The sequence below is a fragment of the Bombina bombina genome, chromosome 10 (genome assembly GCF_027579735.1).
Source record: "Bombina bombina isolate aBomBom1 chromosome 10, aBomBom1.pri, whole genome shotgun sequence".
Lineage (NCBI taxonomy): Eukaryota > Metazoa > Chordata > Amphibia > Anura > Bombinatoridae > Bombina > Bombina bombina.
The window spans coordinates 48306308-48334148 of NC_069508.1; the positions used below are offsets into that span (position 1 = coordinate 48306308).

A 27841-nucleotide genomic window follows, 5' to 3' on the forward strand; every position below is an offset into this window, starting at 1 on the left:
GGGCCTAAACCATGGCAATGAATTCAGCCCGGTCTGGTTTTATTATGGAATAACAATCTTTATTCCCAAAAGTACTAATCCCACAATGCAATCGGGTCACAACATATTATACAACTATTATACAACATAAGGCGTGACTAACCCAAAGCGAGGCTTGACACGCACCGCGTCATACGAGTGCGCCGTAATTGCTGCAGTGCTTTACCCTCGTTTAAAGGGTGATCCCCAGAGAAGCAGTTTCCCTGGTGACAAGAATCCCGCAGTGTGCGGGCCAGGTGAGTGACCGTGACTCGTGGGGGTCATTGTGCCAAGCAGCGCATTTAATTGTTGTTGCTTCGTCCATTTAAATGTCACATGTGTCCATAACATTTTGTTACACAGAGGTGACCTTTGCATGCCTTGGGATGCTGATACCTTATTATTGTCACAACTATATCATAATAAGACACTGATACCATATGATATGTAAGCACTCAAGACAGAGCTGATGCTTTATTTATATATATATATATATATATATATATATATATATATATATATATATATATATATATATCTGCAATACTTTAGAATGATCTATATTTTTATTATAGTTGTGTAATTTCTTACACATAATGTGTGTGCTGTGCCATTTTTAAAATCTAATCTCATTAAAAAATACATGATCAGGTTATTTGCTAATTCCACCAAGATGTATTTTACTATACAATGCACATGTTGTTGAATAAGGTGTTTTGTATTCAATGTTAATGCTTATGACCTCTTGAAGAAGTACGGTAAAGTTTAAAGTGAAGGTCAATTGTCATGTGAAAGTGCCCGTTTTTAAAAAAAAAAAAAAAAAAAACTATTAAAAACAGGGGCATTTTCATTCATGAAAATTGACATAGCACCGTATTTTAAAAATACTTACCTTGTTCTTCTAAAACGCCGGATCGCCGTTTGGAAATGATGCCCCGCCTGCTTCTTCCTGGTTTACTTACCCAGCAATGACGAAACCGGCTTCCTCCAATCACTGCATTGCATCAGGCAACAATTACCCCGGGGGGGGGGGGGGGGAAGCCGTGATTGGAGGATGTCGGAATCGTCTTTGCTGACGTATGAAGAGGCTTGCGACGGGCTGGTGAAGCACTGGAGCGGCTTCAAGAAGAAAAGGTATATTTAAAAAAAAAAAAAAAGTCTGAAATGTCAATTTTCATGAATGAAAGTGCCCTTGTTTTTAATAGTTTTTTTTTTAAAAAACCGGGCACTTTCACATGAAAATTGACCTTCACTTTAAAGTTGCTGGTATCTAACCCCCCAGAAAGTTTGTCAGAATTGTTTGCTGGAATTTCTAAATGCATAGATGTTGCACAGATAATATTAATATATCACTCCAGTCAGTATTAAAATATTACCTGCTACTGTATGGCTCAGCAGATAGTAGAGCACTTAAATATTTGTTTTAATCATAATACAACAACTAAATATATTTTAAAGTATTACATTTATTTTAAAATCCAGTATTAGTTTTAGAGCATGCATCTCTTAATCAGCATATTAGATAATCATGTTTATATAATACTATACATGTTTTAGTTCTGAGTGGTCAATGCAAACGTTTTCTTTCTAGATATTGTTATAGCTATAACAAACTACAACGTAGTATCCTAAATAGACACCATTCTTTTCCATAAAATATTTGCATATAATTGATTTTATGACCTTTTTTTAGTTGGTTTTTACTCTATTTGTTATTTAAGTAAAGGTGTTTTTTTTTTTTTTTTTTTTTTTTTTTTTTTTTTTTTTTTAATTTTTTATAAATATCTTTTCTCTTGTGGGATTTGTATTAAAGGAACGCTAAACCCATATTTTTTCTTTCATGATTAAGATAGAGCATGCAATTTTAAACAACTTTCTAATTTACTCCTATTATCAATTTTTTTGTTCTCTTGCTATCTTTATTTGTAAAAAAAAAAAAGGAATCTAAGCTAAGGAGCCAGCTAATTTTTGGTTTAGAACCATGGACAGTACTTGTTTATTGGTCCTGTCCAATCAGCAAGGACAACCCAGGTAGTGAACCAAAAATGGGTCGGCTTCAATAAACTTACATTCTTGCTTTTTAAATAAAGATAGTAAGTGAATGAAGAAAAAAATAATAGGAGTAAATTAGAAAGTTGCTTAAAATTGTATGCTCTATCTGTATCATGAAAGAAACAATTTGGGTTCAGTGTCCCTTTAAAGTGATGGTAAACTTTACATGTTTTAAAATCAGGTCCGGAATCTAAGCAATAATAATCCCCCCCCCCCCCACACTTAAAGGGACACTAAACCCATATTTTTCTTTCTTGATTCAGAGCATGTCATTTTAAGCAACTTTTACTCCCATTATCAATTTTTCTTCAATCTCTTGCTATCGTTGTTTTAAAAAGCAGGAATTTAAAGCTTAGGAGCCGGCCCATTTTTGGTTCCGATTCTGAGTCATGCTTGCTTATTGGTGGCTAAAAGTAGCCGCCAAAAAGCGAGCGCTATCCAGGGTACTGAACCTAAAATGGGCCGTCCCCTAAGCTTTTACATTCCTGCTTTTTAAATAAAAGATAGCAAGAGATTGAAGAAAATTTGATAATAGGAGTAAATTAGAAAGTTGCTTAAAATATCTTTATTGTGAAAGAAAAAATATGGGTTTAGTATCCCTTTAATTATACAATTATACTGCATTGAGTGGTCATTTTAAAGTGAATGTAAATTTTGATGAACCAGTGCCCAGTTTTTAATAATCCAATTAAAACGGCACTTTCATCAAACTTTACATTTCACTTGATTTGTTAAAATGCTTACCTTTTCTTCGTGAAAGCCGCTCCAGCACTTCCCACGCCCGTCGCAAGCCTCTTCCTACGTCAGAAATGACGATCCCGGCCTTCCTCCAATCATGGTGTTGCTTTAGGCAATGATTGGTGATTGGAGGATGCCGGAATTGTCATTGCTGACGTATGAAGAGGCTTGCGACGGGCTGGAGAATCTCTGGATCGGCTTTCAATAAGAAAAGGTAAGTATCTTAACAAAACCAGTGAAATGTAAAGTTTGATGAATGAAAGTGCCCGTTTTTAATACGATTTAATAGTGTTAGGTTTTTGTCTCTCTTGTTCAGGTAAAATGGGTGGATCTACATCAGTACCGTCAGCCTCTTCTTCCAAGCCACAGTCCCAACCTGTAACTGAACATCCTCAGACTTCTTCAGTATCTCCCCCACCAGGATGCCCCATGCACCAGAAGAAAGCGGAAGGTAGTTATTATAATAGACAAGGTTGAGGCTTAATTCAATATTGAGAAATTTCTACTGCAGTGTATGTAGAGCTTTTATATTGAAATATGATTGTAATATATGCCTGGAATTTATACTTAAAGCGACACAAAACCCATTCTTTTTCTTTCATGATTTAGATAGAGCATGCAGCTTTCTATTTTACTCCTATTATAAATATTTCTTCGTTCTGTTGCTATCTTTATTTGAAAAAGCAGGAATGTAAGCATAGGAGACAGCATTTTTTGTTCAGTACCTAGATAGCTCCTAATGACTGGTGTCTAAATGTAGCCACCAATCAGCAAGTGCAGCCCAGGTGCCGAACCAAAAATGGGCCCGCTTTTATGCTTACATTACATTTATATTTATGTATTTTAGATGTACATATCAGATTGCATAGTATAGGTTACCATTGAATCCTTTTGTTTTTACCAAATCCCTTGTTTTACTTCTATAAGCATGTCTGATTTATAACAGATTTACATGTGCAATACAAGGAAACTTTATTTTTGTTCTCACTTGTAATCATTCTAGGATGCCCTATAAATATAGAGTCTGCACAAAACGCTGAAAACCAAGGCTGCTCTGTACCCACACATCAAGAAAGGGCGTATGAATTTGTTGAATGTCCAGTGAAATCAAGAAATCAAGATGAAATTGATCCTAGCAATATGGTAATATGACAATAATATTTCTCTAGTGTGTGTGTGTGTATTTATTATTATTATTAATGTGTTTGCACATCACTGACGAGGCCCGTAGGAGGCCGAAATGTTCGTCTGGGGTTGTCATGTTCCTTGTTCAGAGGAGGATTGCCTGGTATTTCGGGGCTGGACTGACCATACTTGGCGGGATCAGACTGATATACTTCAGGAAAGTTTTCCTCTGTGAAAAGCACACTGGTCTAAAAGAGGCTGCTTCCGGGTGGTAAATCGCCGTAGAACTAGCTGATGAGCTGTTGTTTGTTCCTGGTAGAGCGCTTCTCTCTTCGTATGGTAAAAAAATGTGTTTAGAATTCTGCACACAGTGCAGAATTATATAACATTATCTTAGCGACAGCTTTCAAAATCAAAGGATTTTAGCTGTTAAAGTTGCACATACCTGTTCTCCTCTCCATGATCTGCTGATTAGGTCTTCTTTTTCAAAAGCGCTTCTCGGGGACACGCTGTCTAATCACTGCGCGCCCGATCGTACTATTGAACTGAATGTAGCGCTCTCCCGCTATGGTCTGGTAGCGCGCTACATTCAGTTCAATAGCGCAATCGGACGTGCTCTGATTAGACGGCGTGCCTGTGAATCGCTTTTATTTTTATAGTTTACTGTCCCTTTAATATTGGCTTACATTTTAGCTGGTTTGTCAAGAAAATGAGTCATGTAGTGCTTGCATTAAAATGGTCCAGGGGAGAACATTACATAAAATATTATCTGCCGTTGGTAAGTTTGTGTTATGCGTCAACACAGTAACTTTTTTTTCTGCCTGGTTGCAGGTGCCTCTGCGGTAGCCAGGCTCAGATCTCATCTTACCATATCTTTTTGCCTTTCCCTTTAGTTTCCCTATTTACTCAAAACAGTAGCGGACCTACTCAATAGAGGGCTTGGTGCAAAAAAAAAAAAAAGTTTTGTGCCCCTCAAAGGCAATTCCGTAGTAAACAAATAATAATATACAAGCTGCTCTGTATAAGCAATTTGAGTATATACAGAGAGAACACATTCTGCACATACCTATGTTCAGACTAGCTGCACCATTGGTAGTTCCACCCCTTACCCAGGACCAGAAAAGCAGGGTTAACCCCTTGGTGACCACAGCACTTTTCAATTTTCTGTCCGTTCGGGACCAGGGCTATTTTTACATTTCTGCGGTGTTTGTGTTTAACTGTAATTTTCCTCTTACTCATTTACTGTACCCACACATATTATATACTGTTTTTCTCGCCACTAAATGGACTTTCTAAAGATACCATTATTTTCATCATATAAAATATGATGAAAAAATGGGGGAAAACCCCCCCGACTTTTTCTAACTTTGACCCCCAAAATCTGTTACACATCTACAACCACTAAAAAACAACCATGCTAAATAGTTTCTAAATTTTGTCCTGAGTTTAGAAATGCCCAATGTTTCTTTGCTTTTTTTGCAAGTTATAGGGCAATAAGTACAAGTAGCACTTTGCTATTTCCAAACCATTTTTTTTCTCAAAATTAGCGCTAGTTACATTGGAAATCTGATATCTGTTAGGAATCCCTGAATATCCCTTGACATGTATTGATCTAAGCCCATTTTGTTATATTTCATGCCACCATTTCACCGGCAAATGCGATCAAATAAAAAAAATCGTTAAACTTTTTCACAAACTTTAGGTTTCTCGCTGAAATGATTTACAAACATCTTGTGCAATTATGGCACAAATGGTTGTAAATGCTTCTCTGGGATCCCCTTTGTTCAGAAATAGCAGACATATATGGCGCGGGCATTACTTTTTGGTAATTAGAAGGCCGCTAAATGCTGCTGCACACCACACTTGTATTATGCCCAGCAGTGAAGGGGTTAATTAGGGAGCTTGTAGGGTTAATTTAAGCCTTATTGTAGAGATCAGCCTCTCACCTGACACATACGCATTTTTTTTAATTTATTTTATTCATTATGCAGTGTTGGATCCCCCCCCAACAGCTCTCTAATCCTCCCCCTCTACCTATTTGCTGCCATCTTTGGTACTGGCAGCTGTCTGCCAGTACCCAGTTTAGTCAAAATCTGGCTCTTTTTTAATTTTTTTAGGAGATTTATAAATACCCCATTTTGTTTTGTAGTTTAGCTGTGCCCCCTCAATATCCTACCCCCCCCCTCCCGATTCCTTTCCCAACATGTATTTTTTTAATTCCTCCTTCCTCCCTCCTCCTCCCCCAACAGGATCCGGAACTGCGTCCAGCGATGGGCCGACTCCCTTCCATGGCTCCCACCCACCAATGACCAGCACCACAGAGTGGCTCTCTCTGCATCAGTGCCTAAAAAAAGAGTATTGCAGGATTCCTCAATATCGAGGCATCACTGCAATACCCTGAAAGTGACTGGAAGCGGTCACCACCGCTTGAAACACCAGAGGACGTATCAGGGACGTCCTTGGTCATTAACTGACACTTTTTGTAGGACTTGCCTGGCACGTCCTCGGTCGTTAAAGGGATACTAAAACCAATTTTTTTTCTTTAATGAAAATGTTCTTTGTTCTCTTGGTATCTTTGTTTGAGAAAGCAGGAATTAATGTTTTCGATCCGGCCCATTTTTGGTTCAGAACCCTGGATAGCGCTTGCTGTTTGGTGGCTACAAATGGGACTGCTCCAAAGCTTTCATTCCTGCTTTTTCAAATAAAGAGAAAAAGAAAAAAAAGATAATAGGAGTAAATTAGAAAGTTGCTTAAAATTGCTCTATCCGAATCCTGAAAGATAAACTTTGGGTTTAGTATCCCTTTAAGCTCTAAGAGTATGTTTTGCAGCAGTTATTTAGCCTGTTGATTGACTTATTTTTTTTTTTTCAACCTGAGCGTTATTTCACTGCTGCTAAGACCCTTGAGAAAATCAAAGGGTCAAGTCACTGCAACATGTTTCCTTCTTGCAGTTAAAGGGACAGTAAAGTCATAATTAGATATTCATGATTTAGACAGAACATACAATTTTAAACAACTTTCTAATTTACTTCTATTTAATTTGCTTCCTTCTCTTGTTATCCTTTGCTGAAAGATTAAGCTCAGGAGCAGCAAAGAACCTAGGTTCTTGCTGCTGATTGGTGGCTGCTTATATATACCGATGGTCATTGGCTCACCCATCTGTTCAGTTAGAAACCAGTAGTGCATTGCTGCTGCTTCAACAAATGATACCAAGCGAATAAAGAAAATTTGAAAATAAAATTAAGCTGGAATGTTGTTTTAAAATTGTATGTTTTACCTAAATCATGAAAGAAAATCACTCCGTTTTTACAGTAGATATTTTCCCAGAGTTTTGTTTCTAATATTGGCTACATTTCTTAGTTACCAACAATGCTTCAGTTTTGTGAGTGAATGTTTAGCTTCCGTTTCATATATATGGCAATAAATTAATGTCGGTGAAAATTTGTCAAAAAAGAAGAAAGTATATGACACAAAAAAAAGGGAAAGACTATGAAAAAAATGTTGAGACTGTTCAAAGAGAGCTTTATGATTAAAGGGACATGAAACCCAATTTTCTTTTCTTTCATGATTGAGATAGACCATGTGATTTTTTTTAAATAACTTTCCAATTTACTTCTATTTAATTTGTTTCGTTCTCTTGGTATTGTTGAAAAGCATACGTAGGTATGCTCAATGAGATGCTGATTGGTGGCTGCGCATATACATGCTCACCCATATGCATGGCTGTTTCTTCAACAAAGGATACCAAGAGAATGAAGCAAATTGGATAATAGAAGTAAATTAGAAAGTTGTTTAAAATTGTATGTTCTATCTGAATCACGAAAGAGAAAAAATTTGGGTTTTATGTCCCTATTCTAAGTAGGGTAAAAAGAGAGTGATTTGCCACAACAGCTCACACCAGGTCATGCTGTGTCGTGTATGTCAGTCCTTTTTAAAATAAATTAAATGTTACAAACTTTTCTTTGCCTTTTTTTTTTTTTTTTTTAAGTAATTTAGTATGTGTTGTGTTTTTTTTTTTTTTTTTTTTTTTTTTTTTTATAGATCCGTGCGAGCAATGAAAGGTGTGTGTGTGTGTGCCTTGCTACTGCATGCATGTTTTTGGTAATCAAGGGTTAAAATCATGTTGCATTTTACAGACTACCACAAAACTGAATCACTGTTTAAATCATTTTAGTTTTCTGCTTCTGTTTGGCAAGCAAGATGACTTGTGCTCACTCCGAGGATTTTAAAGTCTTCATTAGTTGTTTTTTTTTCCTCTCTTTAGATGCCTCCTCCAAATCAGATCCCAGCCCCGGATCAGCCATTCACCTTGTCCCTGAAAAGAGAAGAATCCACAATTCCTCGAGCCAAATCTGATAAAAACTGGGTATATCCATCTGAACAAATGTTCTGGAATGCAATGCTGAGAAAGGGGTAACGTTACTGTCCTTCTCACACACAGTACTACTGCAGCTATAAATTGTACAAAAATCTTCATTAAAGAGAGATGAAACAGTGCTCCTTTAGTGAAAAGCAAATATTCTAAATCAAAGAAAACCATTTGTTAAAAAAAAAAAAAAGAAGCAAACACATTTTCTTGTAAAAAGAGCAAACTCACAGTGTAGCCACTGCCCTCAGGGAGATGACGTGTTGGTAACTTAAGGGGACAGTTTACTCAAAAATGTTCTCCCCTGTAATTTGCTCCCAATGATCCATTTTACCTGCTGGAGTGTATTCAATTGTTTATACGTATTTCAATTACTCTTATATTAGCATTTGAAATAGTTGATTTTAGCCTGTAGTATCCCCACCCATCTTGAAAGTTTTCTGGCCTCAAGGCCAAGCTGTGTAAACACAGCCAGTAGAAGAAATTACACTCCCAGTGGGGTATAGAAGATATAAGGTAATAAAATGTTAATTTTCCATTGTTCTCTGCAAGTATTGGTGATTGGTTTATGGACAGAAATAAGATAAAGATGCATGCATATGTACACAATGTGATACAGTAATGAGATCTGATTATACCTACAGATATAAGATAAAGAAGCAGGTATATGTACACAATGTGATAAAGTTATGAGATCTGATTGTACCTACAAGCTCAACCCATTTTATTAGGTTGTGGCTTCAAAACACAAAATCAGCTATTTCATATACACAAATAAGCCTTAAAAAAGCAAATTTCATACATTTTATACTTTGCAGCTGGTAAAAAAAAGTAATTGGAAACACCAAGGGGAATTTTTTTTTTTTAGTGTATTCTCCTTTTAAGTTACATTCTGTCCTCTTCTGAGTTTTTGGAACTGGGTAACTGACTTCCTGTTTCTCTAGTATTTACTGAATAGTAAACCAGTTCATGTTACTCTAGAACATTTATGACATCAAACTAAACATGCCTTCCTGTAGAGACCACAGTCCCCTTGTAGGGCTGTGACAAGAAGTAATGGACACTGCAACAATTAAGTTTAAAAATATAGAAATAAAAAGGTAAACTTTTTTTAAAATGCTAAATAATACATATTGCACTGATTTATATTAAGTATAAGCCACTGCTTAGTGTGTTTTTTTTTTTTTATTTTATTTTTTTATTACAACAATGAAACAAACTGTTTTATATTCCTTTAAGGTCTTTGAAGTTCTTTGCTAATACAGCTGAAATAGAAGGGGCTAGGGACGTTAAACTATTGGATACAAGTACTATATTATTAATAATAATAATATAATAATATTTATCATTATTATCTATCATTATTTTACCTCATGTGCATGCATCTGTCTTTGAAGCAGTTGTCTTTTAAACCTGTACAAGTGCTGGTTAACAAAGCTTTGCTTATTTACACTGGATGCCGCCATCTTGGAAACTCTCTGACAGAAGCAGGGCTCATTCACAGATCAGTGGTATCGTGCCTTTTAGTTTAGTGTGCACGTTATAGAGCAGGACGTACATTTTTGCAGTGGCTGCAGTATGGAGATACGGAGCACCTATAATTGGCTAAAATAAGTGAACTGCTTTGAAGAGAGCTGCGGGCAAATGAGGAAAAATATAGCGTTGCTTGAATCAACCATACTGTTGAATAATTTTGATAGTTCAGCCGTTCTTGTTCTTGGAGACGCAAGTATTTTGTAGATTAGTTCTGTTTTGAATGCCTTTTATAAATATTTCTGTCTTCAAATTTGATCAAGCTAAATTTTAGTCCTTATGTGAAGTTGACCTAGGTGGAAACCAATGCAATGGGCTCCATGTACTAAGCAATTCTTCAGTATTTAATTATTCTTTTAAAATTGAATAATCCTATCTAAATTGTGAAGGTTTCATTTTAACTTGCATTTACATTTCTTTCATGTAATTAGCAAGAGTCCATGAGCTAGTGACGTATGGGATATACATTCCTACCAGGAGGGGCAAAGTTTCCCAAACCTCAAAATGCCTATAAATACACCCCTCACCACACCCACAATTCAGTTTTACAAACTTTGCCTCCTATGGAGGTGGTGAAGTAAGTTTGTGCTAGATTCTACGTTGATATGCGCTCCGCAGCAAGTTGGAGCCCGGTTTTCCTCTCAGCGTGCAGTGAATGTCAGAGGGATGTGAGGAGAGTATTGCCTATTTGAATGCAGTGATCTCCTTCTACGGGGTCTATTTCATAGGTTCTCTGTTATCGGTCGTAGAGATTCATCTCTTACCTCCCTTTTCAGATCGACGATATACTCTTATTTATATACCATTACCTCTGCTGATTTTCGTTTCAGTACTGGTTTGGCTTTCTACAAACATGTAGACGAGTGTCCTGGGGTAAGTAAATCTTATTTTCTGTGACACTCTAAGCTATGGTTGGGCACTTTATTTATAAAGTTCTAAATACATGTATTCAAACATTTATTTGCCTTGACTCAGGATGTTCAACATTCCTTATTTTCAGACAGTCAGTTTCATATTTGGGATAATGCATTTGAATCAATCATTTTTTCTTACCTTAAAAATTTGACTTTTTTTCCCTGTTGGCTGTTAGGCTCGCGGGGGCTGAAAATGCTTCATTTTATTGCGTCATTCTTGGCGCAGACTTTTTTGGCGCAAAAAATCTTTTCTGTTTCCGGCGTCATACGTGTCGCCGGAAGTTGCGTCATTTTTTGACGTCCTTTTGCGCCAAAAATGTCGGCGTTCCGGATGTGGCGTCATTTTTGGCGCCAAAAAGCATTTAGGCGCCAAACAATGTGGGCGTATTATTTGGCGCCAAAAAATATGGGCGTCTCTTTTGTCTCCACATTATTTCAGTCTCATTTTTTCTTTGCTTCTGGTTACTAGAAGCTTGTTTATTGGCATTTTTTCCCATTCCTGAAACTGTCATTTAAGGAATTTGATCAATTTTGCTTTATATGTTGTTTTTTCTCTTACATATTGCAAGATGTCTCACGTTGCATCTGAGTCAGAAGATACTTCAGGAAAATCGCTGTCTAGTGCTGGAACTACCAAAGCTAAGTGTATCTGCTGTAAACTTTTGGTAGCTATTCCTCCGGCTGTTGTTTGTATTAATTGTCATGACAAACTTGTTAAAGCAGATAATATTTCCTTTAGTAATGTACCATTGCCTGTTGCAGTTCCCTCAACATCTAAGGTGCAGAATGTTCCTGATAACATAAGAGATTTTGTTTCTGAATCCATCAAGAAGGCTATGTCTGTTATTTCTCCTTCTAGTAAACATAAAAAATCTTTTAAAACTTCTCTCTCTACAGATGAATTTTTAAATGAACATCATCATTCTGATTCTGATGACTCTTCTGGTTCAGAGGATTCTGTCTCAGAGATTGATGCTGATAAATCTTCATATTTATTTAAAATGGAATTTATTCGTTCTTTACTTAAAGAAGTACTAATTGCTTTAGAAATAGAGGATTCTGGTCCTCTTGATACTAATTCTAAACGTTTAGATAAGGTATTTAAATCTCCTGTGGTTATTCCAGAAGTTTTTCCTGTTTTCCTAATGCTATTTCTGAAGTAATTTCCAGAGAATGGGATAAATTGGGTAATTCATTTACTCCTTCTAAACGTTTTAAGCAATTATATCCTGTGCCGTCTGACAGATTAGAATTTTGGGACAAAATCCCTAAAGTCGATGGGGCTATTTCTACCCTTGCTAAACGTACTACTATTCCTACGTCAGATGGTACTTCGTTTAAAGATCCTTTAGATAGGAAAATTGAATCCTTTCTAAGAAAAGCTTATATGTGTTCAGGTAATCTTCTTAGACCTGCTATATCTTTGGCTGATGTTGCTGCAGCTTCAACTTTTTGGTTGGAGACTTTAGCACAACAAGTAACAGATCATGATTCTCATAATATTATTATTCTTCTTCAGCATGCTAATAATTTTATCTGTGATGCCATTTTTGATATTATCAGAGTTGATGTCAGGTTTATGTCTCTAGCTATTTTAGCTAGAAGAGCATTATGGCTTAAAACTTGGAATGCTGATATGGCTTCTAAATCAACTCTACTTTCCATTTCTTTCCAGGGTAACAAATTATTTGGTTCTCAGTTGGATTCCATTATCTCAACTGTTACTGGTGGGAAAGGAACTTTTTTACCACAGGATAAAAAATCTAAGGGTAAAAACAGGGCTAATAATCGTTTTCGTTCCTTTCGTTTCAACAAAGAACAAAAGCCTGATCCTTCATCCTCAGGAGCAGTTTCAGTTTGGAAACCATCTCCAGTCTGGAATAAATCCAAGCCTTCTAGAAAGGCAAAGCCTGCTTCTAAGTCCACATGAAGGTGCGGCCCTCATTCCAGCTCAGCTGGTAGGGGGCAGGTTACGTTTTTTCAAAGAAATTTGGATCAATTCTGTTCACAATCTTTGGATTCAGAACATTGTTTCAGAAGGGTACAGAATTGGTTTCAAGATGAGACCTCCTGCAAAGAGATTTTTTCTTTCCCGTGTCCCAGTAAATCCAGTGAAAGCTCAAGCATTTCTGAATTGTGTTTCAGATCTAGAGTTGGCTGGAGTAATTATGCCAGTTCCAGTTCTGGAACAGGGGATGGGGTTTTATTCAAATCTCTTCATTGTACCAAAGAAGGAGAATTCCTTCAGACCAGTTCTGGATCTAAAAATATTGAATCGTTATGTAAGGATACCAACGTTCAAAATGGTAACTGTAAGGACTATCTTGCCTTTTGTTCAGCAAGGGCATTTTATGTCCACAATAGATTTACAGGATGCATATCTGCATATTCCGATTCATCCAGATCATTATCAGTTCCTGAGATTCTCTTTTCTGGACAAGCATTACCAGTTTGTGGCTCTGCCGTTTGGCCTAGCTACAGCTCCAAGAATTTTTACAAAGGTTCTCGGTGCCCTTCTGTCTGTAATCAGAGAACAGGGTATTGTGGTATTTCCTTATTTGGACGATATCTTGGTACTTGCTCAGTCTTTACATTTAGCAGAATCTCATACGAATCGACTTGTGTTGTTTCTTCAAGATCATGGTTGGAGGATCAATTCACCAAAAAGTTCATTGATTCCTCAGACAAGGGTAACCTTTCTGGGTTTCCAGATAGATTCAGTGTCCATGACTCTGTCTTTAACGGACAAGAGACGTCTAAAATTGATTTCAGCTTGTCGAAACCTTCAGTCACAATCATTCCCTTCGGTAGCATTATGCATGGAAATTCTAGGTCTTATGACTGCTGCATCGGACGCGATCCCCTTTGCTCGTTTTCACATGCGACCTCTTCAGCTCTGTATGCTGAATCAATGGTGCAAGGATTACACAAAGATATCTCAATTAATATCTTTAAAACCGATTGTACGACACTCTCTAACGTGGTGGACAGATCACCATCGTTTAATTCAGGGGGCTTCTTTTGTGCTTCCGACCTGGACTGTAATTTCAACAGATGCAAGTCTCACAGGTTGGGGAGCTGTGTGGGGATCTCTGACGGCACAAGGAGTTTGGGAATCTCAGGAGGTGAGATTACCGATCAATATTTTGGAACTCCGTGCAATTTTCAGAGCTCTTCAGTCTTGGCCTCTTCTGAAGAGAGAATCGTTCATTTGTTTTCAGACAGACAATGTCACTACTGTGGCATACATCAATCATCAAGGAGGGACTCACAGTCCTCTGGCTATGAAAGAAGTATCTCGAATTCTGGTTTGGGCAGAATCCAGCTCCTGTCTAATCTCTGCGGTTCATATCCCAGGTATAGACAATTGGGAAGCGGATTATCTCAGTCGCCAAACGTTGCATCCGGGCGAATGGTCTCTTCACCCAGAGGTATTTCTTCAGATTGTTCAAATGTGGGAGCTTCCAGAAATAGATCTGATGGTGTCTCATCTAAACAAGAAACTTCCCAGGTATCTGTCCAGATCCCGGGATCCTCAGGCGGAAGCAGTGGATGCATTATCACTTCCTTGGAAGTATCATCCTGCTTATATCTTTCCGCCTCTAGTTCTTCTTCCAAGAGTAATCTCCAAGATTCTGAAGGAATGCTCGTTTGTTCTGCTGGTAGCTCCGGCATGGCCTCACAGGTTTTGGTATGCGGATCTTGTCCGGATGGCCTCTTGCCATCCGTGGACTCTTCCGCTACGACCAGACCTTCTGTCGCAAGGTCCTTTTTTCCATCAGGATCTCAAATCCTTAAATTTAAAGGTATGGAGATTGAACGCTTGATTCTTGGTCAAAGAGGTTTCTCTGACTCTGTGATTAATACTATGTTACAGGCTCGTAAATCTGTATCCAGAGAGATATATTATAGAGTCTGGAAGACTTATATTTCTTGGTGTCTTTCTCATCATTTTTTCTTGGCATTCTTTTAGAATTCCGAGAATTTTACAGTTTCTTCAGGATGGTTTAGAGAAAGGTTTATCCGCAAGTTCTTTGAAAGGACAAATCTCTGCTCTTTCTGTTCTTTTTCACAGAAAGATTGCTAATCTTCCTGATATTCATTGTTTTGTACAAGCTTTGGTTCGTATAAAACCTGTCATTAAGTCAATTTCTCCTCCTTGGAGTTTGAATTTGATTCTGGGGGCTCTTCAAGCTCCTCCGTTTGAACCTATGCATTCATTGGACATTAAATTACTTTCTTGGAAAGTTTTGTTCATTTTGGCAATCTCTTCTGCCAGAAGAGTTTCTGAATTATCTGCTCTTTCTTGTGAGTCTCCTTTTCTGATTTTTCATCAGGATAAGGCAGTGTTGCGAACTTCTTTTGAATTTTTACCTAAAGTTGTGAATTCTAACAACATTAGTAGGGAAATTGTGGTTCCTTCATTATGTCCTAATCCTAAGAATTCTAAGGAGAAATCATTGCATTCTTTGGATGTTGTTAGAGCTTTGAAATATTATGTTGAAGCTACTAAGTCTTTCCGAAAGACTTCTAGTTTATTTGTTATCTTTTCTGGTTCTTGAAAAGGCCAGAAAGCTTCTGCCATTTCTTTGGCATCTTGGTTGACATCTTTAATTCATCTTGTCTATGTTGAGTCGGGTAAATCTCCGCCTCAAAGGATTACAGCTCATTCTACTAGGTCAGTTTCTACTTCCTGGGCGTTTAGGAATGAAGCTTCGATTGATCAGATTTGCAAAGCAGCAACTTGGTCCTCTTTGCATACTTTTACTAAATTCTACCATTTTGATGTGTTTTCTTCTTCTGAAGCAGTTTTTGGTAGAAAAGTACTTCAGGCAGCGGTTTCAGTTTGAATCTTCTGCTTATGTTTTTCATTAAACTTTATTTTGGGTGTGGATTATTTTCAGCAGGAATTGGCTGTCTTTATTTTATCCCTCCCTCTCTAGTGACTCTTGCGTGGAAAGATCCACATCTTGGGTAATCATTGTCCCATACGTCACTAGCTCATGGACTCTTGCTAATTACATGAAAGAAAACATAATTTATGTTAGAACTTACCTGATAAATTCATTTCTTTCATATTAGCAAGAGTCCATGAGGCCCGCCCTTTTTTTGGGGTGGTTATGATTTTTGTATAAAGCACAATTATTCCAATTCCTTATTTTATATGCTTTCGCACTTTTTTATCACCCCACTTCTTGGCTATTCGTTAAACTGAATTGTGGGTGTGGTGAGGGGTGTATTTATAGGCATTTTGAGGTTTGGGAAACTTTGCCCCTCCTGGTAGGAATGTATATCCCATACGTCACTAGCTCATGGACTCTTGCTAATATGAAAGAAATGAATTTATCAGGTAAGTTCTTACATAAATTATGTTTTCCAGTTACTGTACCATATTTTTCTGATGTCTGCTAGGGATTTTGCATCTCTGTATCTTTCTCTTTCAGATGTATTCCATTTGCTTCTATGATTTATGTGGACAATTTCAGATACATTAAACTCTAAGTTAATTCTTCTTAAAATGGTTGCGTGTGGAGAAACAAAAACCTTAAAGGGGCAGTATACTGTTAGATTGTTTTTCCCTTAATGTGTTTACAATTGTTTTTTTATACCAAAAGCAGAGTAAAAAAAAATATGAAAATTAGCTTTGAGGTTTATTTGTGTATATTAAAGCTCTGATTTTGTGTTTTGAAGCCACAACCTAATAAAAAGGGTTGAGCTTGTAGGTATATTAAGATCTCATTACTGTATCACATTGTGCACATATACCTGCTTCTTTATCTTATATCTGTCCTTAAAACAATCACCAATACTTGGAGAGAACAATGGAAAATCAACATTTTATTACCTTATCTCTGCTATATTCCACTGGGAGTGTAATTTCTTCAGCTGGCTGTGTTTACAAAGCTTATCTATAGCTGGGACCTGCGGCCACAAACTTTCAGAATAGGTGGGGATACCACATGCTAAATCAACTATTTCAAATGCCAATATAAGGGTAAAGGAGCTTCTTGTAAACAATTTAATACACTCCAGCAGGTAAATTGGATCATTGGGAGCAAATTAAAGGGGAGAAAAGTTTTGAGTAGACTGTCCCTTTAACAATATACTTTGTTTTTTTCCTACTATTACTGTAATTTTCCTAGGCTAGTCTGCATTTTGTAGGATCCAGTACCCTGTTACATTTTTTATATATATATATATATATATATATATATATATATATATATATATATATATATATATATATATATATATATATATATATATATATATATATTTTTTTTTAATACAGTTTAGTCATGCAGTGACTTTATGTAAGTAATGGGAAACCTATATGTTTGAGTCTGTTTTGTTGCAATCTGAAATAATTACTTTTGTGATTCTGTGTTTTAGATGGAGATGGAAAGAAGAGGATATTAAACCTGAAGATATGGATAATATAATTAAGATTCACAACCAGAACAACGAACAGGCCTGGCAGGAAATTCTGAAGTGGGAAGCTCTCCACGCCAAGTGAGTGTATGATCTTCGAAAATGTGGGTTCGGCTAAACATATTGTAACTTAAAGGGATATGAAACACAAACATTTTCTTATATGATTTTAGACAGAGCATACAATTTAAAAAAAAAGTTTCCAATTTGCTTTGTTCCTATGGAATTCTTTGTTGAAGAGCTACCTAGGAAGGTGTTTGGAGAACTGCATGACAGGAAATAGTGCTTCCATCTAGTAATCTTGCAAATGGATAACATTCTTGCAAAACTGCTGCCATATAGTGCTTCGGACATGTGCATACTGCTGAGCTTATGTCCCTACTTTTCAACAAAGGATACCAAAGGAACAAAGAAAATTTGAGAATAGAAGTAAATTAGAAAGTTGTTTTTAAGATTGCAAGTTCTGTCTGTATCATGAGATATATTTTGGGTTTTACGTCCCTTTAATGGAATATTACATTTGAACTCCAACTCCTCATAAAAATGTTATTTCAGTGAAGGAAAAAATATTGCAGTGTACATTCCTGAATTCATGATTTGTTTTGCCCACCTTTCATGAACAGGCTGCAGGATCCAGAATCCTGACCTTACAACATTTGATGCGATGTTTGGTTGATTCAATGGAATTTACAGATTGTATCTTAAAACACAGAATAGCTAAGAAGACAGAAAGTGCAGGGAGAGGAGGAGGTGTCGTAAAAATCATGAGGGGGCTTAGGTAACAGGCAGACAGTGTCCAGTGTAGGAGAACAGACAGGGGAAATATATAGCTTTACATAGAGCATATACTGACATAAAGTTATATATCAACATTGAATGAATATCTATAAATATGTGAAATTGTATATACAGGGGGAATACAAAAGTTAAAAAAGACAAAAGTGTGGACATAGGCTTACCTGTGTACCTATGTATAAAGAATGTGGAATATACAATGTAATTGACTAAATGAAAGTACATTACAAAAAGTTTTGATTGCCAACTTTAAACTCTGAGATTAATAGAAGTATTTTGCAATTAAAAGTCCTAACGTTTTTATTTTTAAATGTGTGTGAATGATTTCCTCATATAGACAGACATACTACAGGTATCCAGGCTTTAGCAGCATACAGAACAACATCTGGGACTACAATTCCCACAAATCTTTGCTGTCAAATTACTTCCTTATACAGATATCAAACAGAACACTCAGAATAGCCAACAGTCACTGAGATGCATACAGTTAAAGGACCATGAAATTAAAGGGACATTAAACCCACATTTTTTCTTCCATGATTCAGATAGAGAATGCAATTTTAAACAGCTTTCTAGTTTACTTCTATTATCTTATTTGCTTCATTCTATTGATATTCTTTCCTGAAAAGCATATCTAGATAGGCTCAGTAGCTTCTGATTGGTGGCTGAACATAGATGCCTCCTGTGATTGGCTCACTCGTGTGCATTGCTATTTTTTAACAAAATATATTTAAAGAATGAAGCAAATTAGATAATAGAAGTAAATTGGAATGTTGTTTAAAATTGTATTATCTGTCTGAATTATGAAAGAAAAATTTTGGGTTTAATGTCCCTTTAAATAGAATTGCATATTTAACAAGTGCATAATAAAAAGACAACAAAATAACTTATTTCAAGTAAGCATTAAAATTTTTTTTTACATTTTATTTATTAACAATTTTTTTTTTTTTTTTTTACCCATTTGCTGGCCCCCTATATCATGTAACAGCCATCAGCCAATCAGACTAGTATACGTGTACCCTGTGAACTTGTGCATATGAAAAGACTGTGCAAAATTTGATCATGGAAGTAAATTGTAAAGTCTCTTTTAAAATTGCATGTTCAACCTGAATTATGAAAGCTTAATTTTGACTTTAGTAACCCTTTAACCCCTTCACCCAATATGACCTATATACAAGTTGAGCAGTACTTTGGCTAATGTACCACACCACTTCTATATACGTCGTCGCTTCAGGAAGCTCCAGCACTCTCGGCTGTTAAGTTACAGCCCAGATCTGGAGCTCCTGAAGTTTCAGGCATCTTCTGCATATGGAGCCGGAGCCCGATAGGCGCTCCAGCTTCATATGAGGGCAGATGACTAATTGTTAAATACGGTGACACTGTGTCACCGTCTGTAACGATCGTTGCGGGTGGGAGGACCCTACCTACGGAAAAAAATAAACAAAGGGACAGGGAGGGATGGGGCAGCTACGCTACAGAAAAGGGGGTGTGGGGGACCCTAAACTGAAGGTCATGGTTGGGGTTCGGGGGAACACTATGCTACGGAAAATATGCTAAAATAATAATAAAAAAAAAAGATAGTTTATAAGTACTGGCAGACAGCTGCCAGTACCCAAGATGGTGCCTAACAGAGGGGGGGAGGTTTAGAGAGCTGTTTTTTTTGGGGGGGCGGGGGGGAGAATCAGAACGGTTGGGAGGTAAAGGGGGATCCTACACTACCGAAATTATAGAATTATAAAAAAGCCTCATTTTCATACTGGCAGACTGTCTGCCAATACCCAAGATGGGGGTTACCAGTGGGGGTTTGGGAGGGATCAAGTAGGGATCAGGTGGTAGGAAGTGTCAGGTGGGAGGCTAATCTCTACACTAAAGCTAAAATTAACCTTTTAAGCTACCTGATTAACCCCTTCACTGCTGGGAATAATAGAATTGTGCAATTGCAATTAGGTGCCTTCTAATTACCAAAAAGCAATGCCAAAGCCATATATGTCTGCTATTTCTGAAAAAAGGGGATCCCAGAGAAACATTTACAAACATTTGTGCCATGATTGCACAAGCAGTATGTAAAGAATTTTTATGAGAAACCCAAAGTTTGTAAAAAAAAAAAAAAAACATAATTTATGCTTACCTGATAAATGTATTTCTCTTGTAGTGTATCCAGTCCACGGATCATCCATTACTTATGGGATATTAACTCCTCCCCAACAGGAAGTGCAAGAGGATTCACCCAGCAGAGCTGCTATATAGCTCCTCCCCTAACTGCCATTACCAGTCATTCGACCGAAAACATGCAGAGAAAGGAAAACCATAGGGTGCAGTGGTGACTGTAGTTTAATGGAAAAATTACCTGCCTTAAAGTGACAGGGCGGGCCGTGGACTGGATACACTACAAGAGAAATAAATTTATCAGGTAAGCATAAATTATGTTTTCTCTTGTTAAGTGTATCCAGTCCACGGATCATCCATTACTTATGGGATACCAATACCAAAGCTAAAGTACACGGATGACGGGAGGGACAGGCAGGCTCTTTATACGGAAGGAACCACTGCCTGAAGAACCTTTCTCCCAAAAACAGCCTCCGAAGAAGCAAAAGTGTCAAATTTGTAAAATTTGGAAAAAGTATGAAGAGAAGACCAAGTTGCAGCCTTGCAAATCTGTTCAACAGAAGCCTCATTCTTAAAGGCCCAAGTGGAAGCCACAGCTCTAGTAGAATGTGCTGTAATTCTTTCAGGGGGCTGCTGTCCAGCAGTCTCATAGGCTAACCGTATTATGCTACGAAGCCAAAAGGAGAGAGAGGTAGCCGAAGCTTTTTGACCTCTCCTCTGACCAGAATAAACGACAAACAGGGAAGACGTTTGTCGAAAATCCTTAGTTGCCTGTAGATAAAATTTCAGGGCACGGACTACATCTAGATTGTGTAGCAGACGTTCCTTTTTCGAAGAAGGATTAGGACACAAAGATGGAACCACAATCTCTTGATTGATATTCCTGTTAGTGACCACCTTAGGTAGGAACCCAGGTTTAGTACGCAGAACTACCTTGTCTGAATGAAAAATCAGATAAGGAGAATCACAATGTAAGGCAGATAACTCAGAGACTCTTCGAGCCGAGGAAATCGCCATTAAAAACAGAACTTTCCAAGATAACAACTTGATATCAATGGAATGAAGGGGTTCAAACGGAACCCCCTGTAAAACATTAAGAACTAAGTTCAAACTCCATGGTGGAGCAACAGTTTTAAACACAGGCTTGATCCTAGCTAAAGCCTGACAAAAAGCTTGAACGTCCGGAACTTCTGACAGACGTTTGTGTAAAAGAATGGACAGAGCTGAAATCTGTCCCTTTAAGGAACTAGCGGATAAACCCTTTTCTAAACCTTCTTGTAGAAAAGACAATATCCTCGGAATCCTAACCTTACTCCATGAGTAACTCTTGGATTCGCACCAATATAAGTATTTGCGCCATATCTTATGGTAAATCTTTCTGGTAACAGGCTTCCTAGCCTGTATTAAGGTATCAATAACTGACTCAGAAAAACCACGTTTTGATAAAATCAAGCGTTCAATTTCCAAGCAGTCAGCTTCAGAGAAATTAGATTTTGATGTTTGAAGGGACCCTGGATCAGAAGGTCCTGTTTCAGAGGTAGCGACCAAGGTGGACAGGATGACATGTCCACTAGATCTGCATACCAAGTCCTGCGTGGCCATGCAGGCGCTATTAGAATCACTGATGCACTCTCCTGTTTGATTCTGGCAATCAATCGAGGAAGCATCGGGAAGGGTGGAAACACATAAGCCATCCCGAAGGTCCAAGGTGCTGTCAAAGCATCTATCAGAACCGCTCCCGGATCCCTGGATCTGGACCCGTAACGAGGAAGCTTGGCGTTCTGTCGAGACGCCATGAGATCTATCTCTGGTTTGCCCCAACGTCGAAGTATTTGGGCAAAGACCTCCGGATGAAGTTCCCACTCCCCCGGATGAAAAGTCTGACGACTTAAGAAATCCGCCTCCCAGTTCTCCACTCCCGGGATGTGGATTGCTGACAGGTGGCAAGAGTGAGACTCTGCCCAGCGAATTATCTTTGATAGCAGAAAAAAAAAAAATACACAAATAAACGTTTTTTTATCACAGTCAACTACAATCTCACAGCTCTGCTGTGAGTGATTACCTCCCTCAAAACAAGTTTTGAAGACCCCTGAGTTCTGTAGAGATGAACCGGATCATGCAGGGAAGACAATAAGCTTCTGACTGAATCTCCCCCTCACACATAACAGTGAGTGAGATCAGTAAACTGTCATAAATTAAATAAAACGACTGCCAAGTGGAAAAAAATAGTGCCCAAAACATTTTTTCACCCAGTACCTCAGAAAATTAAACGATTTTACATGCCAGCAAAAAAACGTTTAACATTAATAAATTGAGTGTTATTAAAAAGCCTGTTGCTAGTCCCTGCAAATTAGGCTAAAGTTTTATGCATACAGTATAATTCCAGTGAAGTGCCATTCCCCAGAATACTGAAGTGTAAAATATACATACATGACAGCCTGATACCAGTTGCTGCTACTGCATTTAAGGCTGAGTTTACATTATATCGGTATGGCAGAATTTTCTCATCAATTCCATTGTCCGAAAATAATAAGCTGCTACATACCTCTTTGCAGATTAATCTGCCCGCTGTCCCCTGATCTGAAGTTTACCTCTCCTCAGATGGCCGAGAAACAGCAATATGATCTTAACTACTCCGGCTAAAATCATAGAAAAACTCAGGTAGATTCTTCTTCAAATTCTACCAGAGAAGGAATAACACACTCCGGTGCTATTATAAAATAACAAACTTTTGATTGAAGGTATGAAACTAAGTATAATCACCACAGTCCTCTCACACATCCTATCTATTCGTTGGGTGCAAGAGAATGACTGGTAATGGCAGTTAGGGGAGGAGCTATATAGCAGCTCTGCTGGGTGAATCCTCTTGCACTTCCTGTTGGGGAGGAGTTAATATCCCATAAGTAATGGATGATCCGTGGACTGGATACACTTAACAAGAGAAAAAAGTGAATTTTTTTTAAATTTTATTATTTGATCGCATTTGGCAAAATGGTGGCATGAAATATACCAAAATGGGTCTAGATTAATACCTTGGATTGCCTACTTAAAAAAAATATATATATAGTTCTGACAGCTAAGTAAATTTAAAAAAAAAATGCAAAAAATTCTCTGGTATTTTGGGCAAGTTTTTGTCCGAAAGTTCGGGTAGTGAAAGGGTTAAAGGCATGAAATGGAGAGTAAGGGCTGATAATACATTTTGTTAACGGATGTAAACTGGAAAGTTGTTTAAAATTGAATGCCCTATCTGAATCATTAAAGTTTTGACTTGAATATCCCTTTAATGTTTGCGAACAATATGTTTTCAAGTCTACATAAATGTCATTTATTTTACCTATGTAGGAGATTCACTTAGCCTTGAGGATATACAGCATATTATATCCAGTTTGCCAGAAGGTGCTCTGTTTTCAGTAATTTTATTATTTTTCAGATATTACACGAGTGCCAAAAATTTGACTTGCCAGTTGTCGCTTCCCCCCCCCCCCCCTGTAAGACCATCTTTTTTTGCACGCTCACTCTTTATGTAGAAGGTCATAAATTATTAGAGATTATTCAAGGATTACTCTGCCAAACAATTCTTGGCAGCAAAATTGACTTGAGCATATGTTGTGATTAAAGCCAGAAAAATCATATAATTTGCAATATGTCCTCTAGAAGATTAAATGTTTGCTTTTATGAGAGTCATTACTTTTCTATAACTTGATATGAAAACTCTAGTGCGTACGTTGTTTAGCTGGTGCTGCAATGTGAAGCTATGTAATATCACACAACTAAATGCGTGTGGCGATCCGCCTTTACAAGCGACCATTTCTGTTTTTATATTATTTCATAAAAAGTTAAATCTTACACTTTTTTTTTTTATTTTTTATTTATTTATATTTTTTTTTGCAGAGACTTTTTGTTTTCCTCTCTATAATAAACCAGGAAATTTTCAAATCTCTACAAGACAAAAAAATAAATTATAAATTGCCTTCTACTTTTTTCAGATAGAGCATGCAATTTTAAACAACATTTCAGGTTACTTCTATTATCTAATTTGCTTTGTTTATTTTATATCCTTTACTGAAAAGCATACCTAGGTGACCTAGGAGCAACAATCCACTACTGAGAGCTAGCTTCTGATTGGTGGCTGCACATATGACTCCTTGTTTTTGTCTCACTCGATGTGCTCAGCTAGCTCCCGGTAGTACATTGCAATCCGTCAACAAAGGATACCAAGAGAATGATGCAAATTTAAAAGTAAATTGGAAAGTTGTTTAAAATTGTATGCTCCGTCTGAATCATAAACGTTTCATGTGCCGTTTTAACTAAAACAGAAAAATACATTTTAAATAGGAGCTAGGATTTACTATCCCTTTAACAAAATGTCTTTTTTTTCTCTGCTGCTAATTTACAATGTAGCTTTCAGCTGCTGCAATACGGTATAAAAACTTCATAAATCGCTTTATTCTCCTGTTAATCAGTGCTGGAGATTTAGTGTAACTGCCTAATTTAAAACTAAATTTCATTTTAAATTGACCTGCAGAAAAATCTTCACACAAAAAAATAAAAAATCTTATTTCAGAAAGTGAAAAAAAAGTTCTGTGCCCAGGAACCTAGATAGGCTGATATGAGCGTGCACGTGTCTTTGGCCATCTGGCAGCAGTGTTTGCAACAATGTTTCTAGCAAGGTTCTGCCACAGAATGCTAGACACATGCACTCTCCTGAGCTTACCTAGGTAGGCTTATATGAGCGTGCACGTGTCTTTAGCATTCTGTGGCAGAACTTTGCTAGAAACATTGTTGCAAACACTGCTGCCAGATGACCAAACACATGCACTCTCCTGAGCTTACCTAGGACTACTTTTTGAAGGGACATGAAACCCAAACATTTTTTTTAATGATTCAGAGCATACAATTTGTTTCATTCTCTTCAAATTCTTTGTTGAAGAGCAGCAATGTACTTCTGGGAAGCAGCTGAACACCTCACTTGAGCCAATAACAAGAGACATTTATATGCAGCCACTAATGAGCAGCTAGCTCCCAGTAGTGCATTGCTACTTCTGAGCCTACCTAGGTATACATTTCAACAAAAAAATACCAAAAGAACATAGCAAATTAGATAAGAGTAGTAAAATGAAAAGTTGATTAAAATTAAATGCTCAATCTGAATTATGAAAGAAAAAAATGTGGTTTCTATGTCCCTTTAACAAAGGATACAAAGAGAACTAATCAAAATTGTTAATAGAAGTAAATTGGAAAATTGTTAAAAATATTCCATACTCTGCCCAATCCCTTTTTAAAGGGACAGTCTAGTCAAAGTTAAAATTAAATGCCCTATCTGTATCATGAAAGTTTAAACACCTTTCCAATTTGCTTTGTCCTCTTAGTATTCTTTGTTGAAAGCTAAACCTAGGTAGGCTAATATGCTCATTTCTAAGCCGCTGAAGGCCGCCTCATATCTCAGTGCATTTTGACAGTTTTTTTACAGCTGGACAGAGCTAGTCAATGTGTGTCACATAGATAACATTGTGCTCACTCCCATGGAGTTTATTTATAATTTAGCACTGATTGGCTAAAATGCAAGTCTGTCTAATGAACTGAGATAAGGGGCATTCTGCAGAGGTTTTGATACAAGGAGATCAGAGGTAAAAAGTGTATTAATATAACTGTGTTGGTGATGTAATAAAGGGATTATCTATCTTTTAAAACAATAACAATTCTATGGTAGACTGTCCCTTTTAACTTTAATAATGACTTGACTGTTCCTTTTTAAGTTAAATCTTTGCTTTAAGAGGGAACCTTTTTGACGTTTAATGTTTCCATTTAGGGAATGTCCTTGTGGGCCAACACTGGTCCGTTTTGGCGGTAACGCAAAGGAATTTTCACCTAGAGCCAGAGTCCGTTCTTGGATGGGGTACGTATATTGTGTGTTTTGTATGTTTTTTTTTTTTTTTTTCTTGTGTGATCTGTCGATTTCATAACAAGCTTTATAATTTCCCCTTATAGATATGAACTTCCGTTTGATCGTCATGATTGGATTGTAGATCGTTGTGGAAAAGAAGTCCGATATGTTATTGATTATTATGACGGAGGTGAAGTAGATCAGAACTATAAGTTTACTATTTTAGACGTTCGTCCTGCTTTTGACTCTATCAATGCTGTCTGGGACCGAATGAAAGTCTCATATTGGCGCTGGACATCGTAACCCGACATATAAAGAGGGATGTGGTCTATTAGCACCTTTCGAAAATCTGATGTTAAATGTCAGAACAGTTCTGCCAGAATTTACATTACTAAACTGACATCTGCAACTGAAATCTGGATTGAATGTGGAATTTGCCGTTCACAGCTGTTACAGTATTTTAAAAAGCTATTTATATATAAAAAGGGCTTTTTGAAAATAAAAATTGTAAAATAAAATATTATTTCGTTTTTTTGTTGTTGTGTTTTTTTTGGATAATATAACTCCCTTTTGGCATAAAATACTGACTTGTACTTTAATTGAAAATGAAAACAAAGAAAAATAAATTCAATTGCTGCACAAAAATGTGAACTAATAATTGGAACAAGAAGTATGTGATATAGAGAGGTAGATAGATACTCTCCGCTATTGTTCCTATATGGTGCTGTTAAATTTGAGAACATTTCAGTCCAATTAATAATTACCTAACTGATACTAGGACTGGCCTCCTTGAAGTCTCATGTTATTCTGTACAGCCTGTTCACTAAAGTTCAATTGCATCGCTGATCTCAGTGGAAAACTTGCAAAATATATGAAGGAAATGGGAAGGCCAATTTAGTTTGTTGAATTTAAAGGGACACTGAACCCAAATTTTTTCTTTCGTGATTCAGATACAGCATGCAATTTTAAGCAACTTTCTAATTTACTCCTATTATCAAATTCTTTTCATTCTCTTGGTATCTATATTTGAAATGCAAGTATATAAGTTTAGATGCCGGCCCATTTTTGGTGAACACACTGTGTTGTTCTTGCTGATTAGTGGATAAATTCACCCACCAATAAACAAGTGCTTTCCATGGTTCTGAACCAAACAAATAGCTTAGATGCCTTCTTTTTCAAATAAAGAAAGCTAGAGAACGAAGAAAAATTGATAATAGGAGTAAATTAGAAAGTTGCTTAAAATTGCATGCTCTCTCTGAATCACAAAAGAAAAAATGTGGGTTCAGTGTCCTTTTTAAAGCTTGGTTTTCTCTTTTAGGGTATGTGTTTCTGTTGGGGTATTAAGGGCATAAGAAAGTGTACTTCAGACCTTTCCATTCCATTTTTAAATAAATATATATACACACACTCACACTCTCTCACACTCACTCTCTCTCTCACTCACACTCTCTCTCACTCTCTCACTCACTCTCTCGTTCAAAATCATCTAAGGTACCAGTATATCCCAAACAGTGAGATGTAGGAAAGTGTTCTGCTGCAAAAATCGTCCACCATGAAAGGTAACAGAATAAAGTGTACAATGAGGCACCAGAGAGAATGTGAAAATGTGGAGCACTGTAAAAATTAAAGCATTCAGTCCATTATTGATACATGGAAGAAAGAATGAAATAAAAAAATGCCACTAGCAAGTGGAAAACCGGTCTATTGACCATCGTGAAAAGTGCCAGTATGAAGGACCATGTAAAATGTGCCATGCTAAAATGGTAACGTGCGCCTAACAAGTTAGCCAAATTTACTGTTCCAGGACAAGCGCGCAGTGGAATAAGATCAATAAATGGTGTATGATTCTGATAGACGGTATCACGAATAGTTTTTCCT

At 37.0% G+C, this 27841-nt stretch overlaps 1 protein-coding gene across 1 annotated transcript; it reads left to right on the forward strand.

The window, feature by feature from the left end:
* The first annotated feature begins 147 nt into the window (after window positions 1-147).
* On the forward strand, window positions 148-26494 carry LOC128641142 (holocytochrome c-type synthase). The gene is made up of 7 exons (XM_053693708.1): window positions 148-275; window positions 3125-3259; window positions 3812-3951; window positions 8198-8346; window positions 17140-17259; window positions 25889-25975; window positions 26068-26494. The coding sequence occupies exons 2-7, from the start codon at window positions 3130-3132 to the stop codon at window positions 26264-26266; spliced, it is 825 nt and encodes a 274-aa protein (XP_053549683.1). The 5' UTR covers window positions 148-275; window positions 3125-3129; the 3' UTR covers window positions 26267-26494.
* Window positions 26495-27841: the final 1347 nt, after the last annotated feature.